Source organism: Gracilinanus agilis, chromosome 1 (genome assembly GCF_016433145.1).
Source record: "Gracilinanus agilis isolate LMUSP501 chromosome 1, AgileGrace, whole genome shotgun sequence".
Classification (NCBI taxonomy): Eukaryota; Metazoa; Chordata; class Mammalia; order Didelphimorphia; family Didelphidae; genus Gracilinanus; species Gracilinanus agilis.
The window spans coordinates 508,985,319-509,006,182 of NC_058130.1; the positions used below are offsets into that span (position 1 = coordinate 508,985,319).

General features: G+C 36.0%; 1 protein-coding gene across 1 annotated transcript in view; it reads left to right on the forward strand.

The window, feature by feature from the left end:
• The window catches only part of CA8 (carbonic anhydrase 8), a 145,469-nt gene that overhangs the window by 13,154 nt on the left and 111,451 nt on the right, over nt 1-20,864 (forward strand). The window contains exon 3 of the mRNA XM_044666185.1: nt 7,194-7,318. Coding sequence (XP_044522120.1) covers nt 7,194-7,318 — 125 coding nt within the window. The remainder of the gene's footprint in view (nt 1-7,193; nt 7,319-20,864) is intronic.

Below are 20,864 nucleotides of genomic sequence, written 5' to 3' on the forward strand. Positions count from 1 at the left end.
TCTTGCTTGACAAATTACTCATGGGATGAGAAAAGTGGCTCTGGGATTACAGGAGGGTCAAACTGACAGACTGACAGACACACAGAAGTCCTCTTGCTAGCTAGTTACAAAGTTTAATGATTCGGTGTACATACTTTATAGGGAAAATGATGTAGGCTCAGGGATTAGGTAAGCCTTTTGCAGGGAAAATGGTTAGTAATGATTTACAAAAAAGAGACAATGGATTTAGATTACCTAGATGGCTTAACTCTTGCATCAGTAATTTTCTTGGAAGAACATACAATATTTGTTTTTCTCATGCTAGGGAGCAGGCTATGTGTCTGGCAATTCCTAAGCTATGGTTTCCCAGAGACTTTGCAGACTGGGGTGCATTGGGCATTCCACAGCCTTGCTGGAATGGAAGCCCCTAATCTTCTTATGCTGTTCCCACACCTGGTAAGAGTGTTTGGATAATATAGAAGCATTAAAAGATTTTGAAAAAATGGAAGATATAATCTGTGCTATGCTTTAAGAAGACTTTGGGTAGCAGTGAGTGCACATCATCTTCACCTTAGCCTCTTGGAATCTCTTGTTTCCTTCAAGACTCAGCTCAGACACCACCCTCCATGTTTCACTCATTTGCTAATGCCCTCTTTCCCCAAACAATCTTATAGTCTTTTTTTTTTTAAAACCCTTACCTTCTATCTTGGTATCAATTGGGAGACAGAAGAGTGGCAAGGGTTAGGCAGTTGGGGATGAGTGACTTTCCCAGTGTTCCACAGCTAGGAAATGTCCGAAGTTATATTAGGACCCAGGACCTCCTGACTCCAGACCTGTAACTCTACTCACTGTGCTACAATAGTTGCTCCAGGGGCAGCTGGGAAGCTCAGTGGATTGAGAGTCAGGCCTAGAGATGGGAGGTCCTAGGTTCAAATCCGGCTTCAATCACTTCCCAGCTGTGTGACCCTGGGCAAGTCACTTGACCTCCGTTGCCCACCTTTACCACTCTTCCACCTAGGAGCCAATACACAGAAGTTAAGGGTTTTAAAATAAATAGTTGCCCCAGATCATATTCATTTGGCACATATTCTTAATGTAGTTGACTAATTATATACACTTGTATCTCATTTGCATGTACATTTTGTATTTGTCATCTTCCTCATTAGAATGTAAACTCCTTGAGGATAGGGTCTATTTCAATTTTGTCTTTGTGTCCCTAGTATAGCACGGTGCATGCTAGGGGGAGGTACTTAATACATGATTATTGGTTGGTTGATTGATTGACTGTACAATGAAGTTCAATGAAGAGAGATCACTGATTAGAGAAATCTCAGTTTGGGAAGGGACCTCAGAGGATATCTAGTTTACCTTGTTCCTGAACTGGAAATTCTTTTACAGTATCTCTGACAAATGACCATCAGCTTCCATTTGAAGGCCTCCTCTAAAGTGAACCTACTACCTCTTGAAGCAGCCCTTTATACTTGGACAACTTTTATTATTAAGGTGTTTTCTCTCATATTAAGCCAAAATCTGCCCTCCTAAAATTTTTACCTTGCCCTGCTTCTTTCCTCCAGAGCCAAGTATAATGTCTCTTCCACATAACAACCTTTATCAGAGTTTTGGATAAAATTAAAAATATCGTGCTTATTCAATTTTCAGATGACATATATTTAAGAATTATAGTAAACATGTTGAATAATAGAGTAGGGATCTCATAGGATCTCTACAGACTTAACACAACATGAATATTAATTGAGATAAATATGTAGTTTAATATAAGTTCAAAGAATCAACTTATGTACTGAATGTGAGTGTGATTTACTTTTTCCACTGAAATTAGAAAATACTGCTGAATTTTGTGCCCTTCCATATCTCTAGCCTCAGGCAAAATTGAGGCTCCATGTTCTCCCCTTTGGATTTCTCTTTCCCTACTTACATTTCCTAATGGTTTTCCTCTGATCTATTGCCAATTTAAATATAGGTGCCACCTTTCCTAGGATTTTGGATTTTTAATCTTATTTCTAATTTTGGAATAAAAGATTGCTCTCTGGTAAGGAAATGAAAATGAAAGCGGCAGTTGAGGGATTTGTTTTTCTTATGAGGCCTCTGAAATCTTGCTAATATGGAGCAGCCTTAGGCTAGCCCTTTTCTTTTTCTTTTTTTAAACCTCTAACATCTTTTTAAAAAATCTGAACTTAGCAAACACCAAATTAAAAAAGATTTTTCCTACATAATAGAATAGGAGAGATTTTATCTGAAACTGAGAATCTCTGTGGTGTGGAGCTTGCTTTTCTTTGTAAATAGATAATGAATTCAATGTGTAACTTTCAAAGCTGTCCTGTTTGTCTGTGATTCCTTTGGCTAGCCTTTATTTTTTCAAGAGAGGTGGTCATGGTGAACATATCTGTATCTGGCCATGAATATCACTGAACATCTGTGTGGTGAAGGATTGGGGGAATAAAATCCTATCTTTTCCTCATTCTATTTTCTTCAGGGATAATGTAGTGAAGGTAGCTGTAGCTCTGTTTTCCTTATGTAGTAACTATGCTGTGTTCCCCAGGGAGTTTTGTTTCCTTGTTTTAAAGATGTGCATACATGCTTTTCTGTTAGTGCTCAGTGAGAATGCAACAAATGGTGACCTTGGTAGCATCTCCCAGCTCCTTAAATATAAGGCCAAGCAGATAAAAGAATAGAGGAGTTTGAAAGGAACGCTGTCCTATCTTCTCACAAATTTAGATGGAAGAATTAAGCCCACTCTGTCTATAATGTTTCTTTTTCTCCTTAGGTCAAGTCTTGATGACTTGAGGGAGGGCTTCATGATTAACACTAAATTATGGGACATTGGTAGAATATTTGAAACATCTGAATATCTAAAATCATAAACTCCTAAAATCCACAGAATTTGGATATGTATAAAGAAAGTATAGAATGATTCTATACTAAGTTTTTGAATGCCAAGAAGCACTTTCTATTTTTGCAATTTAATTCATTTTCTAGTATTAATAATAATAATGGAAATTATCCTCATTGATAGTGAGGACTAAGGGAATCCTAGCTCTCAAGTTCAAACTTTAGAATTTATGAATTATTAAGTCACAAATTCAGTAAATGAAATTCCTTTTTGGTTCCTATACCATCATCTGAGAACCACATAATATTGTAAGTCCTTGACAATGAAATTAGGTGCTATGATGCCATTTCTTTCTATCAGTGTTCTTTTCAGCTAAAGTTGTAATTAAGTCAAGTCAGTACACATTTTTCTCTCAGAAAAACAACTTGCATTTCTAGCTTTTCCAGATATAAAAGACTAATTAACAGTTCATTGTTATGTGTTTACTGGGAAAGATCAAAATACTACATACACAAAATCTTCCTATTGAGAGCTGTAGTTAGAGCTAGGTTGCTACTACTTCCAGAATGGCAAGAATTCATTTTCTGCCAAAGTATGTCTCTTACTTTTTGATTTTCAGTCAGCAAGTTGAATGTTGTTATAATAATGAGAAGGATTAGAATTTAAAAAAATTTTTAAAGTGCTTTATGCATGTTAACTCATTTGTTCCTTGCAGCAACCCTTTGAGATTGGTGCTGCTATTGCCCTTGTATTACAAATGATGAAACAAATTGAGCTTGGTTGACTTGTCAAGAGTCACATAAATTAATAGTACCTGTCTCTGGCAGGACTTAAACTCGGATCTTCCTGACTCTCAAGTTCCACACTCTGTTTGTGTGTAGCCTACCTGCATTGTAATCCTTAAGAGATTCTTATCATCCCCAGGGAATAAGTTGTAGCATATATTTCTTCAATGTTACAAATTTAGAATTGGGAGGATATGGGAAAAGTGGACCTTTAGTTAATAAATACTTATTTTGATGACGTTAGATGGATAGTTTGCAATGAATTTAGAATTGTTATATTGTATTAGATGAAATGAGACAGCATGAAATAGTGGATCCAGAGCCAGTTTTAGACCTGGAAAGTCCTGAGTTCAAGTCCCATCACTGACATATTTTGGATAATCTTCAAGATACTTTGTCAGTGCCTTAGGAAAGGTACATATTGTAGAAGAGTCACTAATTTGAGGAAGGAATATAATCTTATTTTCAGTAAGAAAATGAAAGGTATTAGGAGGAAAGATGATAAATTATATAAGACATTTCAATTTGAATAAAAATTTAAAAATATTTCATTTAATTTTTATTTGGAAATTTATATAATTATCTTTCAAAGTCTATCTATCTATCTATCTATCTATCTATCTATCTATCTATCTATCTATCTATCACCTTCTAAAGATTGGAGCAGCCTATATTTGGGCTAGTTGAATTTTAAATTAGTAATTTGTTTTGAAGAATTCTTAGTATGTATTTAGTTTAAAAATATACTTTTCTTTTTCTAATTTCCATTTTTATTATGAAATTAAACTCTATAAAAAGAGCATTTGCATATACACAGCAAAAGACAAAAGGACTATATGTAAAATGGACTATTTCATATTGCTTATTTTTAGTTATATTATAATTTCACACATTGTTTTCTAAACCTCCCTGCTTTTCTTTTCTGACTTCTGAATGTCTCTTTATTGGTATGTTTTCTTCCTTTTTTCATCACATTTGCTCATATCTCTCTCTCTCTTTCTCTCTCTCTCTCTCTCTTTCTCTCTCTCTCTCTCTCTCTCTCTCTCTCTCTCTCTCTCTCTCTCTCCTCGACCTTTTCCCAACTAAAAACTGAGAAAAGAAAAAAGCCAGTAATGTAAAATGTAAAAAAAAAGCCAGTAAATCCATGTCCATACATTTATGTCTATCTTGAGACTGTTAGGAGATGTATGGCATGCTTCATTATAACTCTTCTGAAGATATGGTTGATCATTGCATTGATCAGAGTTCTTAAGCCTTTCAAAATAATTTTTCTTTAGGGTTGTCCTTGTATAAATTGTTCTACTGATTCTGCCCACTTCTTTGTGCATCAGTTCCTACTGCCCAGATTCTCTAAAATTATCTGTCATTCTTTACAATGCCAATATTCCCTTATATTTATGTACCACAATTTGTTCATCCATTTCCCATTGATGAGTATCTCTTTAGTTGTTATTTCTTTACTTTCCTTTGTATCCTCCTTTAAATCCTCTTTTTGGGATCAAAGGACTTATTTTGCTTTCAGACTATTTTCTTTCCCTAGTATTATCCTTCCTGGTAACCTGCCCTCTTCCCCCAAGCTGTATTTGTTTCCTGTTGAGCTTGACATATTTCTACACCAACCTGTGTGCGTTCAATACTCCTTTGTCTACCTCAGATAAAAATGAAGTCATCTGATGCCTTTTCTCCCTACCCTTTCCCTCATGTTTACAGATTCTTCTCATACACTTGAATTATGAGAAATAGTCAATTATACTCCCTTCCTCTTCCTTTCTACAATAGGGTATTCCTCCTTTTACTCTCTTTTCTCTCTCCTCTTAAAACCCTCAGGGGGAAAAAAAAAAACAATTTAACCCCCCTCCCTCAATTTTTTTTGACAACATTGAGGTTCTGAAGACACTTGTTTCTTCTTTCTTTTTGAGAATACCAGCACTGCATCATCACTCAGCTCGTCTCAATTGTTCAAATAAATTTATCCTTCAAAGTTTCTCAGACTCCTGTGTTTATAGTTAATATTTTCTACTCAGTTCTGATCTTTTCATCAAAAATGCTTTAAAGTCCTCTTATCCATTAAAGATCTATATTTTCCCCCTGTAGGATTATAGTTGGCTTTTAGGCTAAATTATAATCTTGTTTGTAGGCCTATATCTTTGGCCTTTTTAAAATATTGTATTACAGGATCTATTCTCATTTACTGAAATGTTAAGCTCTTGTGTGATTCTATCTGTGGTCTCTTAGTACTCGAATTGCTTTTTTCTGTGTGTGTGTGTGTTTGTGTGTAGTATTTTTTTCCTTGATGTGGGAACTTTCGATTTTGGCTTATGACCTTCCTGGGACATTTCCTTTTGTAGCTTATTTTAAGATATATTTGGGGTATTCTTTCTATCTTTACGTTGCCCTCTTTCTTGAAATACAGTGTCTAGGATATTTTTACAATCATCATTTCAGAGATTCCAGCAATTCTTAAATTATCTTTCCTTGATTTGTTTTTCAGTTTAGTTGTTTTTCTTATTAGCTATCTTACTTTTCTCCTATTTTTTTTCTATTTTGATTTAGTTCCAATATTTCTTCTTATCTCATAGAGTCATTAATTTATGTTAGGTTTATTCTAGCTTTTAGTTGGTCTGTTATTTGGGTGATATTTACCACTCTTTCTTCTAAGTTACTTATTCTTTTTTTCTATTTTTCCCTATAGGACTTAAAAAAATCTCAATTAATTTTTTCTAAATATTCACATAATCTTTGTGAAAAATTTGTTTTCCTTTGATTCATTCATTATAGTTGTTATCTATAATCTTTTTTTTTCTTTCTAAATACTGCTTGGGGTTTCTTTTGCTTACTCATCTCTCCAACTCTTGTTTCTAAATTAAGATTTCATCCCACTTCCAGGGCCTATCCCTTCTTGAGTAAGTATTTGGGAGTTAGACATGACTGAAATGCCTGAACAACAATAAGGTTACACAAATATTGACTTTGATTTTGAACTCAGAACTTGTGACTCCAACTTCAGTACTCTTTCTTCTATTGTCAGCCTTGAATCTTGTTAGATAGATAGAAAAATTATATATTAATTACCTACTATGTGCCAGGTCCTATTCTAAGTGCTGAAAATATAAATATAAGCAGGCAAACTGTTATTTCCCTCAGCTTACATTCTATTAAGGGAAGATAACATAAAGGTGTGGAGGAGAGGTGAAATGAGTGGAAGCCTGGACCCTGAAAAGAGAGGGCAAGAGCTCACATCTTTGTGTTCTGGGACCTAGTTGTGAATTCAGTATTCCCAATGGGTAGGTTTCAAGAAGGCTTGCTTTAGAGCAAGGTAGGAATTGGTGTGAATTCTTGGACTCTGGCAAAATGGAAAAAAAATGAATTGCTTATTTGATCTGATGAATATGTATACAAACCTCTCAGACACAGAATCATCATATACTGTGTAACTCCTTCATCTTGGTCATAAGAATTTAGTGTACAGAAGCCCACTAGAGCTGTTTCTGGGAAAATGTTTCTAATGTTCATAACATGCTGTACTAAGAAATATATTTGGGGAAAAAACCAATAAAGAAAATGTATTTTTTTTTCAGTCCTCACAGGAGGGCCATTGCCTCAAGGGCATGAATTTGAACTATATGAAGTCCGATTTCACTGGGGGAGAGAAAACCAGCGTGGTTCTGAACACACTGTTAACTTCAAGGCTTTCCCCATGGAGGTAAGAATGGCATACAGTTTATTTGTTGTTACTATAAAATGTTGAGTAATTTATTGAAAAGAGTTTACTTTCAAAGAGTTTCCCAATTGGTCTTGTATTTTCTTCATTCTTGTTAAAATTTAAAAGTACCCTCATGACATTTGAGCTTGGGAAAGAAAATGGCCCTTCAAATTTACAGTAATGGCTTTTGACTATGCACAGTCTTGCATGAATAATTGGTCATAAAGTTAACCCGCAGCACTATTAACTTTTGTCTTAATATTATTAGTGCTCTAAAATTTCTGCTACTTCAGCAAATCCTGTGAGTCACTTTGTTCTAACAAACTCTGAGTAGATGATGAGCTGAAAACAAATAGCTCCTGGAAGACTCTCCATAGTCATTAAAAGTCTAGTTTAAATCTGTTTAAAATTGTTGGTCTTGGTTTTAATCACTTCAGGCCATTAAAAATGAGAAAGATGTTCTGTATTTGGTGGTTATGAACAGAGACAAGACTTCACGGAAATGTCAGGAACTCATTTACATTTTCCTTATAGAGCTATAGTAGGTAGGAGTTTGAGATAGTGTGTGTGTATGTATATAGGTGTGCATGTTGCAAAGGATAAGTGCATTTAGAGGCAGAGGATTTCAGGTGCTACAGTCATCTTTCCCTTCCAAATTATATGCTTGTCTGATTAAATATTAAATTACTCATGGCAGGCTTGTTATAGAACATATTACTAGACAATAACAAAATGCATAAATTTTATTAAAATAATGTGTATTTGATCATTTAGAATAGAGTTGGATGAGGCAATCCCAAAGATTACTTTAATTCCATGCTTTTTTACCCAAGAATCCCTTTAGAAGCTTAAGATTTTTTCCCACTTAAAATAAAAACAATTCTGTAAGTGTACATAGGAGTCACTGTAACACAGACTACATACCACACTTTGTAGGTATAGGAGATGCTCAAAAATACCACAATACTATCTTCCTCAAAAGACTGAACGTTTATATTGAGAATTCTTTAAGCAAGGTCTTGTTAAAATTTTTTTCAACCCTTACTTTCTGTCTTGGAATCAATACTGTGTATTGGCTCCAAGGCAGAAGAGTGGTAAGGGGAGGCAATGGGGGTCAAGTGACTTGTCCAGGGTCACACGGCTGGGAAGTGTCTGAGGCCAAATTTGAACCCAGGACCTCCCATCTCTAGGTTCTCTCAATCCACTGAATTACTCAGCTGCCCCCTAAGCAAGGTCTTACTCATAGATACTTATCAAATTCCAAAGAAAAATTTAAAATATGTCCCAAATTTCCATACGCTCAAATTCAGCATCTTTATTTTATTCAGTTTAAAAATTTTATGTGATATTTTATTTTTTAGTAATAAGGACAGTATTAAAGAAAGATAATCTTTAACTGGGCATTATACAATCTAAGCTCTGGCAGTATGGTGCAGTGATGGGCAAACTACGGCCGACGGGCCAAATGTGGCCCCCTAAAATGTTTTTTCTGGCTGCTCGAAAGAGTTGCCTTAGAAACAGACTGACAGGTGAGCATTTCCTTTCCTTTAGCGCCATCTTTAAAAAGTTTGCCCATCACAGGTCTAGTGGATAGTGTTAGACCTGCAATTAGGAAGACCAGTATTCATATCTGCCTCTGATACATAGAAGCTATTTGAATCTGGTTAAATTATTTAATGTCTCTGAGCTCAGTTTTGAGGGAATGAACCAGATGATTTCTGAGGTCCCTTCCACATCTAAATCTACAATTCCATGATTATTACAAAGATAGTGAATGTCATACTAAAAGGAGGTCATTAGGTACTCAGTGGCTTGTGAAAGAGTATGTTAGTTTCCTTCTTTAATAGCCTCAGACATTAGAGATGTCTATAATGTTCCATTTTTTGCATTAATCTGTTATGTTTAGAAGTCTTAGAAGGTTCTTGAAACAACTGGGAGTATATATTCAGCTATTTCTACCTTTTGGAGGTGGGTTCTTTTGGACTAATCTTGTTTATCTCCTATGCGTGGATCTTTTGAGTGTAGAGACTTACAGAGAGAGGGGCAGCCAACAACCCCTGGAAAAATTACTTTAATTTTTAATTTATTTGTTTGTTACATTAAAGTTCCCAGGTATTTCCTTCCCTTCCCTAGAGAAAGCATCATAAAAACAATTTGTTTTCGTGTATAAAACTATGACTTGCTTGTTTCTGTATATCAGCAAAAATTTTGGGGAGGGATATTAGATAGCTAGGAAAAAGGGTTTGAGAACTTGATAGATGTGGAAATGGGGGGAAACCTTACAAAGTAAAGAAGTGAATAACATAGGGGCCAGGGGTAGACAAATTGAACAGAAGAAACTCTATACTGTGGTGTTTATTAAAAGGTGTCAAACGTAACCCATGGGCTGCTTGCAACCCACAACACTTCTAAATTGGCCTGAATTAGATTAAAATGTAACTGGGACATATTAACCAAAAATATACAATAAAACATAGATAATATTAATATATAGTTTTCTAAGTTAACATGTTGCCCAAAGGATCCTTATGTATGACCTAGTGGCCCCCATTTTTATTTGATTTTGACAGCATTGGTGTATATTTGCTTGCCTGGGACCTTGATCAATTGTGGAGAGATTTTTCAGTTTGCTTCCCCATTGAATGGAATAGAATAAGACGTGCCAGCCATTGTGTTAAGTGCTTTTCAAGTCCAATCTTCACAATAACTCCCTCAGGTGCTATTATTCCCATTGAAATATATTTATTTATAAAATATTTTAAATAAATACCATATAAATAAATATAAAATTATGAATCTATATTTTTGAGTAAGATAAATATTTAGTAACAATAATAATTATTATTTTAATAAAAATTTATTCCCATTTTAAGCTAAGGAAATCGTGGCATTCATAAGTAAATTTACTTGCCCAGGATCATATATAAAGTTAGTGACTGAGGCCAGATTTGAACTTAGTATTCCTGACTCCACATCTTCTCTCCACACAATGTCAATAGCTGCCTCTAACATTGGATTATTAACTTCTGTGATCCAAAATGTGGAGGAAAATGGGGAGAATTGAGCATGTATCAGGTTCTAGACGGAGCAATCTCTTCAACTATGCCCGAGTCACTGGAAACAACTATTTCAACCATGAAAAGGCTTGATTAGATTGTAAGATTCTGCAAACTGCTCACCACAGAATGGAATTTCTACTCCAGATATTTAGAGGAATTTAGTCCTTTGCTGTTATTTTACATCTCTAGGCCAATGAACATAGTTAATATGGTCTGTTTTCAGTGAAAAATTAAAGTCTGATAGCAATATTATCTTTCTGTGCAATGTTTGTACTTCGGATAGTGGAATTACTGATCATCTTTTTCCAAAGCAGGTGGTAGACAGTCTTCTCTTTCCCTTTCTTTCTTCCTAGTAGGGCCTTAGAGGAAGTATATACTTTAATTCATTATCAACACTCATTTATTCATTTATACTGATCATCTTATTAAAGACATAAATCCTGAGGGTGTGTGCATTGGAAAGAGAAATCTCCAAACTGGGAAAGTTTTCTGGAATTAGTTTCAAATTGGGATATTAAGAAAGAGATGGCAAGGTGTCAAGGAAAGGCCCTGCCACCATGTAAGGAATGATATTTGAAATGATATATAAATGGTTGTCAGTGTATGGCAGACCAAAAAGATTCATTGATCTTCTGGACCTCTGAGGTCCAGATTAACCTCAGAAGTTATTAATTATTACTTTTAATTTAATTTTATTTAACTTAATAATATTAATTATTAATCCTCTAGAAATTAATCTGAGTTTGGCTTGAGCCTTCTGGGACAATAATAGGTCTTTCCCAGGTCTGACTTACTGTTCGGGGACAGTCACAGAACCTCAGGTTATCAGAAACCTTGGAGTGAATTAATTATAGGTGATGAGATACAGCTTTGGGAAGGCATGTTGATGCTGTAAATGTGTCATTAGATATTGCACAATTTGTGAAACGACAATATTTTTTATTAGATAAACCTTTTTGGGATAGTCTAACTCTTTGTTTAGTACAGTTTTAAAAAAAAAAATTATTGCTGTTCATTAACATGGTAGCATATTTTATAGTGGCTCTGACTTCATTGCTCTGCTCTGTAAGGCAGATTGTGTTTCAAAGGTAAATTTCCCTTGAGAGAGGTCCAGCCATATTGTAGTTCGAAACCTTTATCTGTGTTTACACTATATTCAGAGAGTTATTATTATTTTATAATTGTAATAGGGCTTATTGATACAGTATGCCAGCTGTTTGTGAAAAGTCAGGTGTACTGGGTAAACAGAAGAGCTAGAGATTATCAGAATTATTTAATGTTAGAGATCATCAAGGCCATCTGCTTATTTCATAGATAAGGAAACTGAGGCCCATTGGGAGGCAACTGTGAAGCATGTAGTTTAACCAAAGGATAGGGACCACACTGTGTGTTATCATCCAATTTCAGGCCCCAAGTGACTTCAGCGTTTGTGATTGCCAAAATTGTGCACTAGCTGCTAAGTGCTATTTTCTTACTTCTCTTTACTAGAATAGTGGTATCTATGATTAAAATGATACTGCAACAACAACAACCTAAAAGGAATGATGATCTGTTCTCTGTGACCTTCAACTCAAATACTCTTCTGACAAAAATATGGTTATTTTTATTCACTTGCTTCACTACTGTGAGTAGATTCCAGGTGGAATTTGTGAGAAGGGTAACAATTGCTATTTCAACGGTGTTTGACCTGCTTAAGGATCTCTCTTGTGGTTCTACTTGTATGGAACTCTTCCAAAACCAGAGCTCCGTTGAATTCTAAGTAACTGTGAGAAAATGAATTTTGTGGAACAGAAAAATTAGATTTAGGTCATGGGCACAAAAAAATCATAGGATTTTAGAGAGGAAAGCAAGCACAAAGTATTGTGCTAGGCACTGGACATAGAAAGATAAAATAGTCCTTACCTTCAAGTAGGGGTACTGAAAATGTATTAAGATAACATTTAAAGTGATCTGAGGAGAGAAAGAGCTCTAATAGCAGGATATATTAGAGGAGGTTTAATTTGAAGAAGTAGCTCCTAGCCTCAACTCTCCATAAATTGGGCAATCAATAAATGAACAAGAATTATTTAAGTGCTAAATAAGTGCTAAGTATACAAAGGCAAAAGTGAAATACCTGCTGCCCTCAAGGAGCTTCCATTCCCTTTTTTTTTTAACCCTTACCTTCTGTCTTGAAATCAATACTCTGTATTAGTTCCAAGCAGAAGAGTGGTAAGGGGTAGGAAATGGAGGTTAAATGACTTGCCCAGGGTCACATTGCTAGAAAGTGTGTGAGGTCAAAGTTGAACCCAGGACCTCCCATTCCTGGGCCTGACTCTCCATCCACTGAGCCACCTAGTCCCCCCAGGAGCTTACATTCTAATGCAGGAGAGAAAATCTGTATATAAATGATGATATATGACTTATGCCAAATGAAAGCAAGATAGTTTTTCGAGGGAAGGTGCTAGCCTCTGGAGGGAATAGTAAAGATTTCATAAAGAGGTGGTTACTGAGCTGAGTCTTGAAGAGAACTTGTCCTCCAAGAAGTGGAGATGAGGAGGGAATCCATTCAGGCATAAGGGACAGACAGTGCAGAGGTACAGATGTGGGAGGTTAAGTATCTAGTGTGCAGAATAGGGAGTAGACAGTATGAATGGATCTCTGAATGTGTGGAGATATAATGTATGAGAAGACTGGAATGGAAGAAGGGGTCAGACTGTGAAGCTTCACAATTGACAGACAAAGAAGGTTATATTTACTCCTAGAGGAAATAGGGAGCCACTGGAGTTCATTGAGTAATGTGGTGATATGGTCATAATCTGTGCTTTAGGAAAATCATTTAAAATAGGTAGATAAAAATATGTGGCTATTAGATAGCTCAGATGAGAAGAAATATGGACTTGAGCTATGATGGCAGCTAGGTGAGTAGAGATAAAAACAACACAGTTGGCAACTAATTTTATATTTTAGGACAGCAAATGAGCTGATGAGGATGATACTAAGGTTATGAACCAAGAATTGGAAGGATGTTAGTGACTTTGACATTAATAGGGAAGTTTGGATGAGGAATGGATTTAGCCATGTGAGGGTTAATGAGATCTGTTTTAGACATGTTGGATTTACGATGCCTTTGAAATATCCAGTTTGGAATGTCTATTAGGTAGTTAGTGAGTACCAATTGGAGCTCAAGAGGGAGATTAGGGCTAAATACAGAGCTCAATCATCTGTCTAGAGACAAAAATTGAACCTGTGAATATTGGTGAGAAAGTATAGGAGAGAAGAGGAGAGGACCTAGGACAAAACTTTGGGGGTACATCCAGAGTTAGTCAGCATGACATAGGTAATGCAAAGGAGACAGGGAAGGAGTGGCTAGACAAGGAGGAGAGCAGACAATAGAAGTGGCACAAAAGCCTAGAGAAAATAAGTTTTTAAAGAGGATAGGGTGGTCAACTATGTCAAATTCTTCAGAGAGGTGAAGAGGGATAAGGATAAGAACTGAGCAAAGACCATTAGACCTGTCAATTAAAAGATTAATTTAGGTAATTTAATTAAGAGGTAATTTAGGAGAGAGCTTTTTCAGTCGAGTAATGAGGTCAGAAGCCAGAACACAGGAGGTTAAGAAGTGATGAGAGGAAGTGTAGGTAATTTTTTCAATGATCTGGGCTTGAAGGGAGAAATATCAGCCAGCAGTCAGTTATCAGGGATAGTTGGAGACAATGAGGATTCTTTTGAAGGATGGATGAATGTTAGTGTATTTGTAGACAGAAGGGAAGAAACTATATATGGAGATTAGAGACAGGTTGGTAATAACAGGTGCAGTCTGCTGGATAAGATGGGAAGAAATGGGATCAAGGGTGTACGTAGAGAGTCTCTTGTCTTGGCTAGGAGCAGGGATATCTCTTTATCAGAAACTAGTAAAAAGAAGAAGTGGGAGCTGGAGAGATAAAATCAAAGTGAGATGAGGAAGTTCTCTGTGAATACTATCTTTTTTGTTGTTTTTTGGTAAAACTCAAGGAAAGGACCTTGGGGGAGACTTAAATAGGCAGGGGAAAATTTGGAACAGCTGTTGTGCAAGGTGGGGGTAGAGAACCAATTATGGAGGAGTAAAATAATTGCCTTGCTTCAGTAATAGCAACACTGAAATTAAATGATATAAATTTGTAGTAGACACAGAGACTTTATCCAGCTTTGTTCAACAGCCTGTGATAAGAGATTTAAGAGGTCAATGGTAGGAGTAATCCAGAGCTGGGGTTTGGTAGAACATAAAGAAAAATAGGATGGGAACAAGGGATTAGAGAGCAGGAATTAGTGTAGAGTTGAAGTGTTTCATTAGAGTGTGAGAAGTGGGGAAGGAGGAGGGGGTGTAGACAGGACAAGGGAAATGGCCTGGCAAAGTTTGGAGGGGGTTGGTAGAGAGAATTCCAACCATGATGAAGACCAAGGCTAGGTTTGGGAAGAGTAAAGCTTAGGGAGAGAATGAATGATAGAAGCTTGCCATTAGACACAGTAATTTTAGAATTCTTGATTTTTCGAAGTTGAACATTTGTGAATGATGGCAAGATCAAGGGTGTGACCATCTCTTCATAACTGAACAAAAATGGAGGAGAAAAGGTCATGGGAGTTGAGCAGATTTAGGAGCTGGGAGATTAGGGTAGTTGAGGGAACATGAACAAATATGTTGAAATCCCTTAATATGAAGGCAGAAGTTGAGGGAAGAGACAACTGGAGCCAAAGTCTTTGAGAAAAGAGAAAGAAAACCCTAAGAGTTGATACATAATAGCCACTTGGATCTTAATTAGATAATAAATTTTCATAGAATCAATAATAATAAGAGAGAACATTTTTATAACTTTGAAGTTTGCAAAGTGCTTTACATATATTATTTTAGTGATTACTGCAACTATGTAAGATAGACTTCATTATTTCTCTTTTATAAATGAGGAACTCAAGGTCACTGAGCTACCAAGTGGCCAAGCAATAATGATGATCAGGGAGGATTTTGATTTTACTTTTAGGACTAATAATACATGGAAGAACTTTCTTTTGATGATCAATGTGTATCCATATACATAAACACACGTGTGTAGACACGCATATATACGCATTTGTTTTTACAAGAAATTTATTTTTTTTGAGAATCTTCTATCATGAAATTATTCAAGTAAATTTTGTAAACACAAATCCCAATATAACAATGATAATAAAGAACAAAGTAAAAATAAGAAAACTAAATTAGCCACTAAATATTAGAAACAGTTGTGTTTTGTACATTCAAAGTCCTCTACAAAATGGTCATCTCAGAGCAATAAAAAGACCATTCTTCATTCAATATCTTCATTTTGTAAGATAGGTTGCTGCAATATCTACAGCTATGTCCTGCTAGTCATCCTTTAGTATGACTAGCTGATAATCGTATTGCTGCTTACCACTCTTTTGGGGTGCTTTTCCATACATGCTTTGTTGACCTCACTCTGACTCTTAGTATCATATGGTCCACCCGCCGCAGCACTTCTCCCTCCATTTTGTTGTTGCTTGCATACTTCTTTGGGCTGTGCAATTTTGATTTCACACTTCCTATAACCAATTTGATGACATCTGTTTTGTAATAATTTCATTACTGGTTCTTCATCTGTATATGTAGTAAAAATAGAATCTTTTTTCATTGCTTATGTGCTCATAAAAATGCAATTAATCAGTCTTGTCAAATATTCTAAATATTTTTTAATTGTTTATTCAGATGTATCCACCCCAAAATACTTTTTTGGGGGGAATCCTTTAGTTTTAAAGTTTTGGTTATCTGTAGTCTATCAACTCGCTATCCTTTTTGTGTTCTTTTTTTTTTTTTTTTAAACCCCTACCTTCCATCTTAGAATCAATACTTTATATAGTGCAGAAGAGGTATAAGGGCCAAGCAATGGGGGTTAAGTGATTTGTCTAGGGTCACATAGCTAGGAAGTGCCTGAGGCCAGATTTGAACTCAGGATTTCCCATCTCTAGGTCTGGCTCTCAATCCATTGAGCTACCTAGTTCTCTTCCTATTCCCCCTTTGTTTCCTTTAAGTTCCAGGACCTTATCAAAATTGTAAGCATCCTTGAAAAGCACAAATCTAAATTCTGTTGCTCTTCTACTGTTTAGATCCATTTTAGTTATTTAGTCTATTTATAATCTTGTCAAAATAAGGTAAGTATTTGGTCAGATCTTTCTTGCTTGTATACCAGCTTAATTCTCCAAAAACCTTTTAGCAAGGTCCTGCTTGTTCTTGCTCTTGTTGATTTTGGATTCCTCAGCTGAACTCCATGTTATTGTACTCACTCATGTCCTCTCTGGTAGCAGGGCTGTTAGATGAGGGCAGGTGATAAGGAGACAGAGTCACAGTGGTGGCAACGTATATGAAACTGAATTTAAAATGACAGTGGAACAGTCATCATTTATAAGAAATACCAGCAGGAGCAATTTCAGAAATTTTAGGAGCTACATTAAGGCTATTTGAGTAAATTATCGCTTTGGCTAACCTAGTGGCTTTAAGAATTATTTATCTCTGAAAGTGCTAACATTTCTAGGAAGAATCTGATTATCCCATTTTTAAATAATTGTGATGTCCTCCATATAAAAGGTAATATTACTGAGCTACTATCAGCAGGCTATCTGCTTTAAGTGGCTTTTCTATTACTTGTGATAGATTGGCATTGAACCATCCAAACACTCTCACCTGAATCCTTGAACTTAAAAAACATGCATTTGTGAGATGGCTGGCAGGATCTGTCGGGGGTGGGGGGGGTGGGAGGGGGGAAGGTTCATGGAAGAGCAAATAAAATTAAACCATACAGGAAGGAGCTTGTGATCTTTCCTTGCCATGGCATTTTGCCTTAGCTCTGCTATTTACTAGTTGTCTGACTGGACAATTTCACCTAATTGTTTTGACCTTAGCGTCTACTACTACTACTACTACTACTACTACTACTACTACTACTACTACTACTACTCCTCCTCCTCCTCCTCCTCCTCCTACTCCTACTCCTACTACTACTCCTACTCCTACTCCTCCTCCTCCTCCTACTCCTACTCCTACTCCTACTCCTACTACTACTATGATGACATCAAAGGCAATGATGATGCAGGTCCAATCTTGTCACTCCTCTCTCTTACTCAGTAAACTCCAGTGTCTTCCTATTTCCCCCAAGATCAAATATAAAATGCCCAGTTTGACATTTAGAATCTGTCTTCTTCATCACCTGGCCCCCTCCTGCCTTTCCAGTCTTCTTTAACCTTTTTCTCCAACACATAATCTTTGACATAATGACACCAGCTTAACTGACTCTTCCATGAACAAGACATTTGATCTCTCAACTCTGAGCATATCTCTGGCTATCCCTATTCCTAGAATACTTTCCTTTCTTGGCTCTGACTACTGACCTTCCTGGCTTCCTTAAAATCCTAACTAGTATCCTGCCTTCTCCTGGAAGTCTTCCCTAACCCCTCAATCCCAAGGGCCCTCCCTTTGTCAATTATTTTTATTTATTCTGTATCCAACTTGCTTTTTATATATTTATTGCATGTTGTCTCCCCTATTAGACTATGAGCTCTTTGAGTACAAGACTTTTCTTTTGTGTCTTTTTGTATTCCCATTGCTTAGCACAGTGCCTGGAACATAGTAGGCTTTTAATAAATGTTTATTTCTTCTTTTTCAAAAGGTGTAGTGGCCAAAGAGCTGGCCTTCAAGTCAGGAAGATCAGGCAAAGGAAGCAGCTAAGAAATATGATCTGAGTAGCGCTGAATGACCTCCTGATCAAATCTATCTCATCTATTTGTTTGTCATAGTACCTGAAATTTTCACCATTGGCAGTAAGGACACAAACAAGAATTTATTAAGCTCCTACTTATGTGCCAGGCACTGGGCTAAGTGTTACACAAATATTTTCTCATTTTTCTGTCACCACAACCTGGGAAGAAGGTGCTAGCTATTGTTATACCCATTTTATAGTTCAGGAAACTGAAGAAAACAATCAACTTGCTAATGGTCATATAACTAGAGGATATGAATTTAGATTCTTTAAGCACTATGCCACCTGCCTATGTAGTCATTCTTTTGAAGCAAAGCTTTGCATGCCTCTTTTTTTTTAAACCCTTACCTTTCGTCTTGGAGTCAATACTGTATATTGGCTCCAAGACAGAAGAGAGGTAAGGACTAGGCAATGGGGGTTAAGTGACTTGCCCAGGGTCACACAGCTAGAAAGTGTCTGAGGTCAGATTTGAACCTAGGACCTCCCCTCTCTAGGTCTGGCTCTCAATCCACTGAGCCACCCAGCTGCCCCCTTGAGTGCCTCTTTTAGAATAAAATAGGCTTATTTTTTCTGGGAAGGGTAAGCTATTGTCAATTAATCAGCAATTAAAAAAACTCTTTATTTTGTGCTAGGCACTGTGATTGGTGTAATTGCTTATTATGAGTTTGTTTATCAGAGTAACTTTAGTCACCTTGAAAGAACAAGACAAGTACATTTTGATAAAAAAGGAAGGCATTAAGAAGGCACAGTATTAGGAGTACTGCCAGGTTAAGACAGGATTAAAAGAAAAGTTCTTTTCCTTTTTCTTTTTTGATAATCAACAAATAATGAAAACAGTAGACTCTTATATTCTACACCTACCCAAATTTGTGCAACTTCAAAGATAAATGAAGAGTCATTGGCTTGCTAAATTGAGAGTGAGAATGTTTTCTCTGAAAGTTGAAAGATGCTTTTCTTAGCTAAAATAATTGAAGTCGGTATTCACCAACCTAATTCACGATGATAACTCCTATTAGTTTATTGGGAAAATATGAAAATGTCACAACATTTTTGCTTTTTATATATAGATACATAGAATATAATTAGACACGACAATGTGGCAGAAGTTATAATAGCTTGTTTTATGGCGAGACATAGAGGTGTGTGATTCTAAAAAAATCATTGTACATAAGACAAATCTCTATATTTTGCAGATGATGCTTACTGTGTAGTGGGAAGGGGAGGAATGGCCTGCAGAAAATATTTAAAAATCAATGAATACCATTGTGCTATAATTTCTATTTTAATAATATGATGTTATAAAATTATTAGAATTGTGAAAATCTAACATACATTTTATATATATATGTAGGCAAGGCATATGGAGTGTTCAGGGAGGACTAGCATCTCTGCTATGACATCTTGCCTTGCCATTCTCTGGGCTGTTCATCCTCCACCTTTCTCCTAGCTTTCACCTGTGGCTCCAAGAAGCTATAAAATGCACAGCGGTCACACTGGTACAACTGTCTCGGCAGACAGGATAAACCCAGTTGAGGATAACCAACAGACACAAAACCTGTTAGTGAGATAGGAAGATGTCCATTTCAAGCACGTGAAGATTTCTGCCAGTGGAATGCGTGGATAAAGACAATTTGTTTCAACAACCATGAAGGCATTTGGAGCAGGAACTGTGGACTGCTAAGAACTTGGTCAGACATTGAAGATGCCAAGGTTACCCTTTGTATCTTAGGCCATCATTAGTCATCTTGACTTTTGTCTTACCACTGGACTTGGAAAAGTCTAGAAGAGAGAATGAGATTGATAACTTCTTGCAACTCTACCTTGCTTAAATAGAATTCATACAAAGTCAAGATATCACCCAATGATGTCATTGGTCCTCTTGAAAAATGGACAAAGAACAACACGTACAGACATATATTTGTTTATAACTTTAAGCATTTTAATTTTAAGAAATGAGTCCTTATTAGAGAACAAAAGGGCATGGTAACATTAGGAAGGTAAATGTATTCTTGAGGCTCCATCTCTATATTTGAATCCCTTGAATGGCTCACAACAGTCATTATGGAACTATCTGAATGAAAGTAAATTGGATATAAAAATTGAAATGAATCTATGGGAAGTTTAATTTGGGGTGTTAGGTTTTCCTGAGGAAGGCAGCTTGGTCTGGTAGATAGAGATTAGTAGAGAAGAGCTACACTACAGTCTCAGTTAACCCTAGGATTTGCTATTTGACTTCCATTCAATTGTTTAACCTTAATTTTTTTTAAATTTGTACCTATTTTATGATAATACTAAACTCATCCCAGCCAACCTTAGAGAGATTCTGCTAGGATTTGTGACAGAATTTAAGAAGTATGTTGAGCTCAGAGGATAATAATGAAAATTATTATTAGACAAAGCACAGTATAATATAAATTTATATTTCATCATGTATTTCATTCAAATGAGTCCCCTCAGCACTTTAAAGACACAATTGAATATTCAGAATATAAATATTGTAGCATAGGGAAAAATGTTTTTATACAGTATTTTAAAATTTGCTATGAATAAGGTTAAAATGCTATAGATTACCAGCTATAAACATAATGAATATGAAAATAACATGAATGAAGTCATGGGTTCAGGGATCTGAGAACTAAAAGACAGTTAACAAAGGACCTGAGTTCATGGAATAGATTGCTCACATTTAGTTAATTTATTAACTACTTTAAACTAATTAAACCTAGAAAT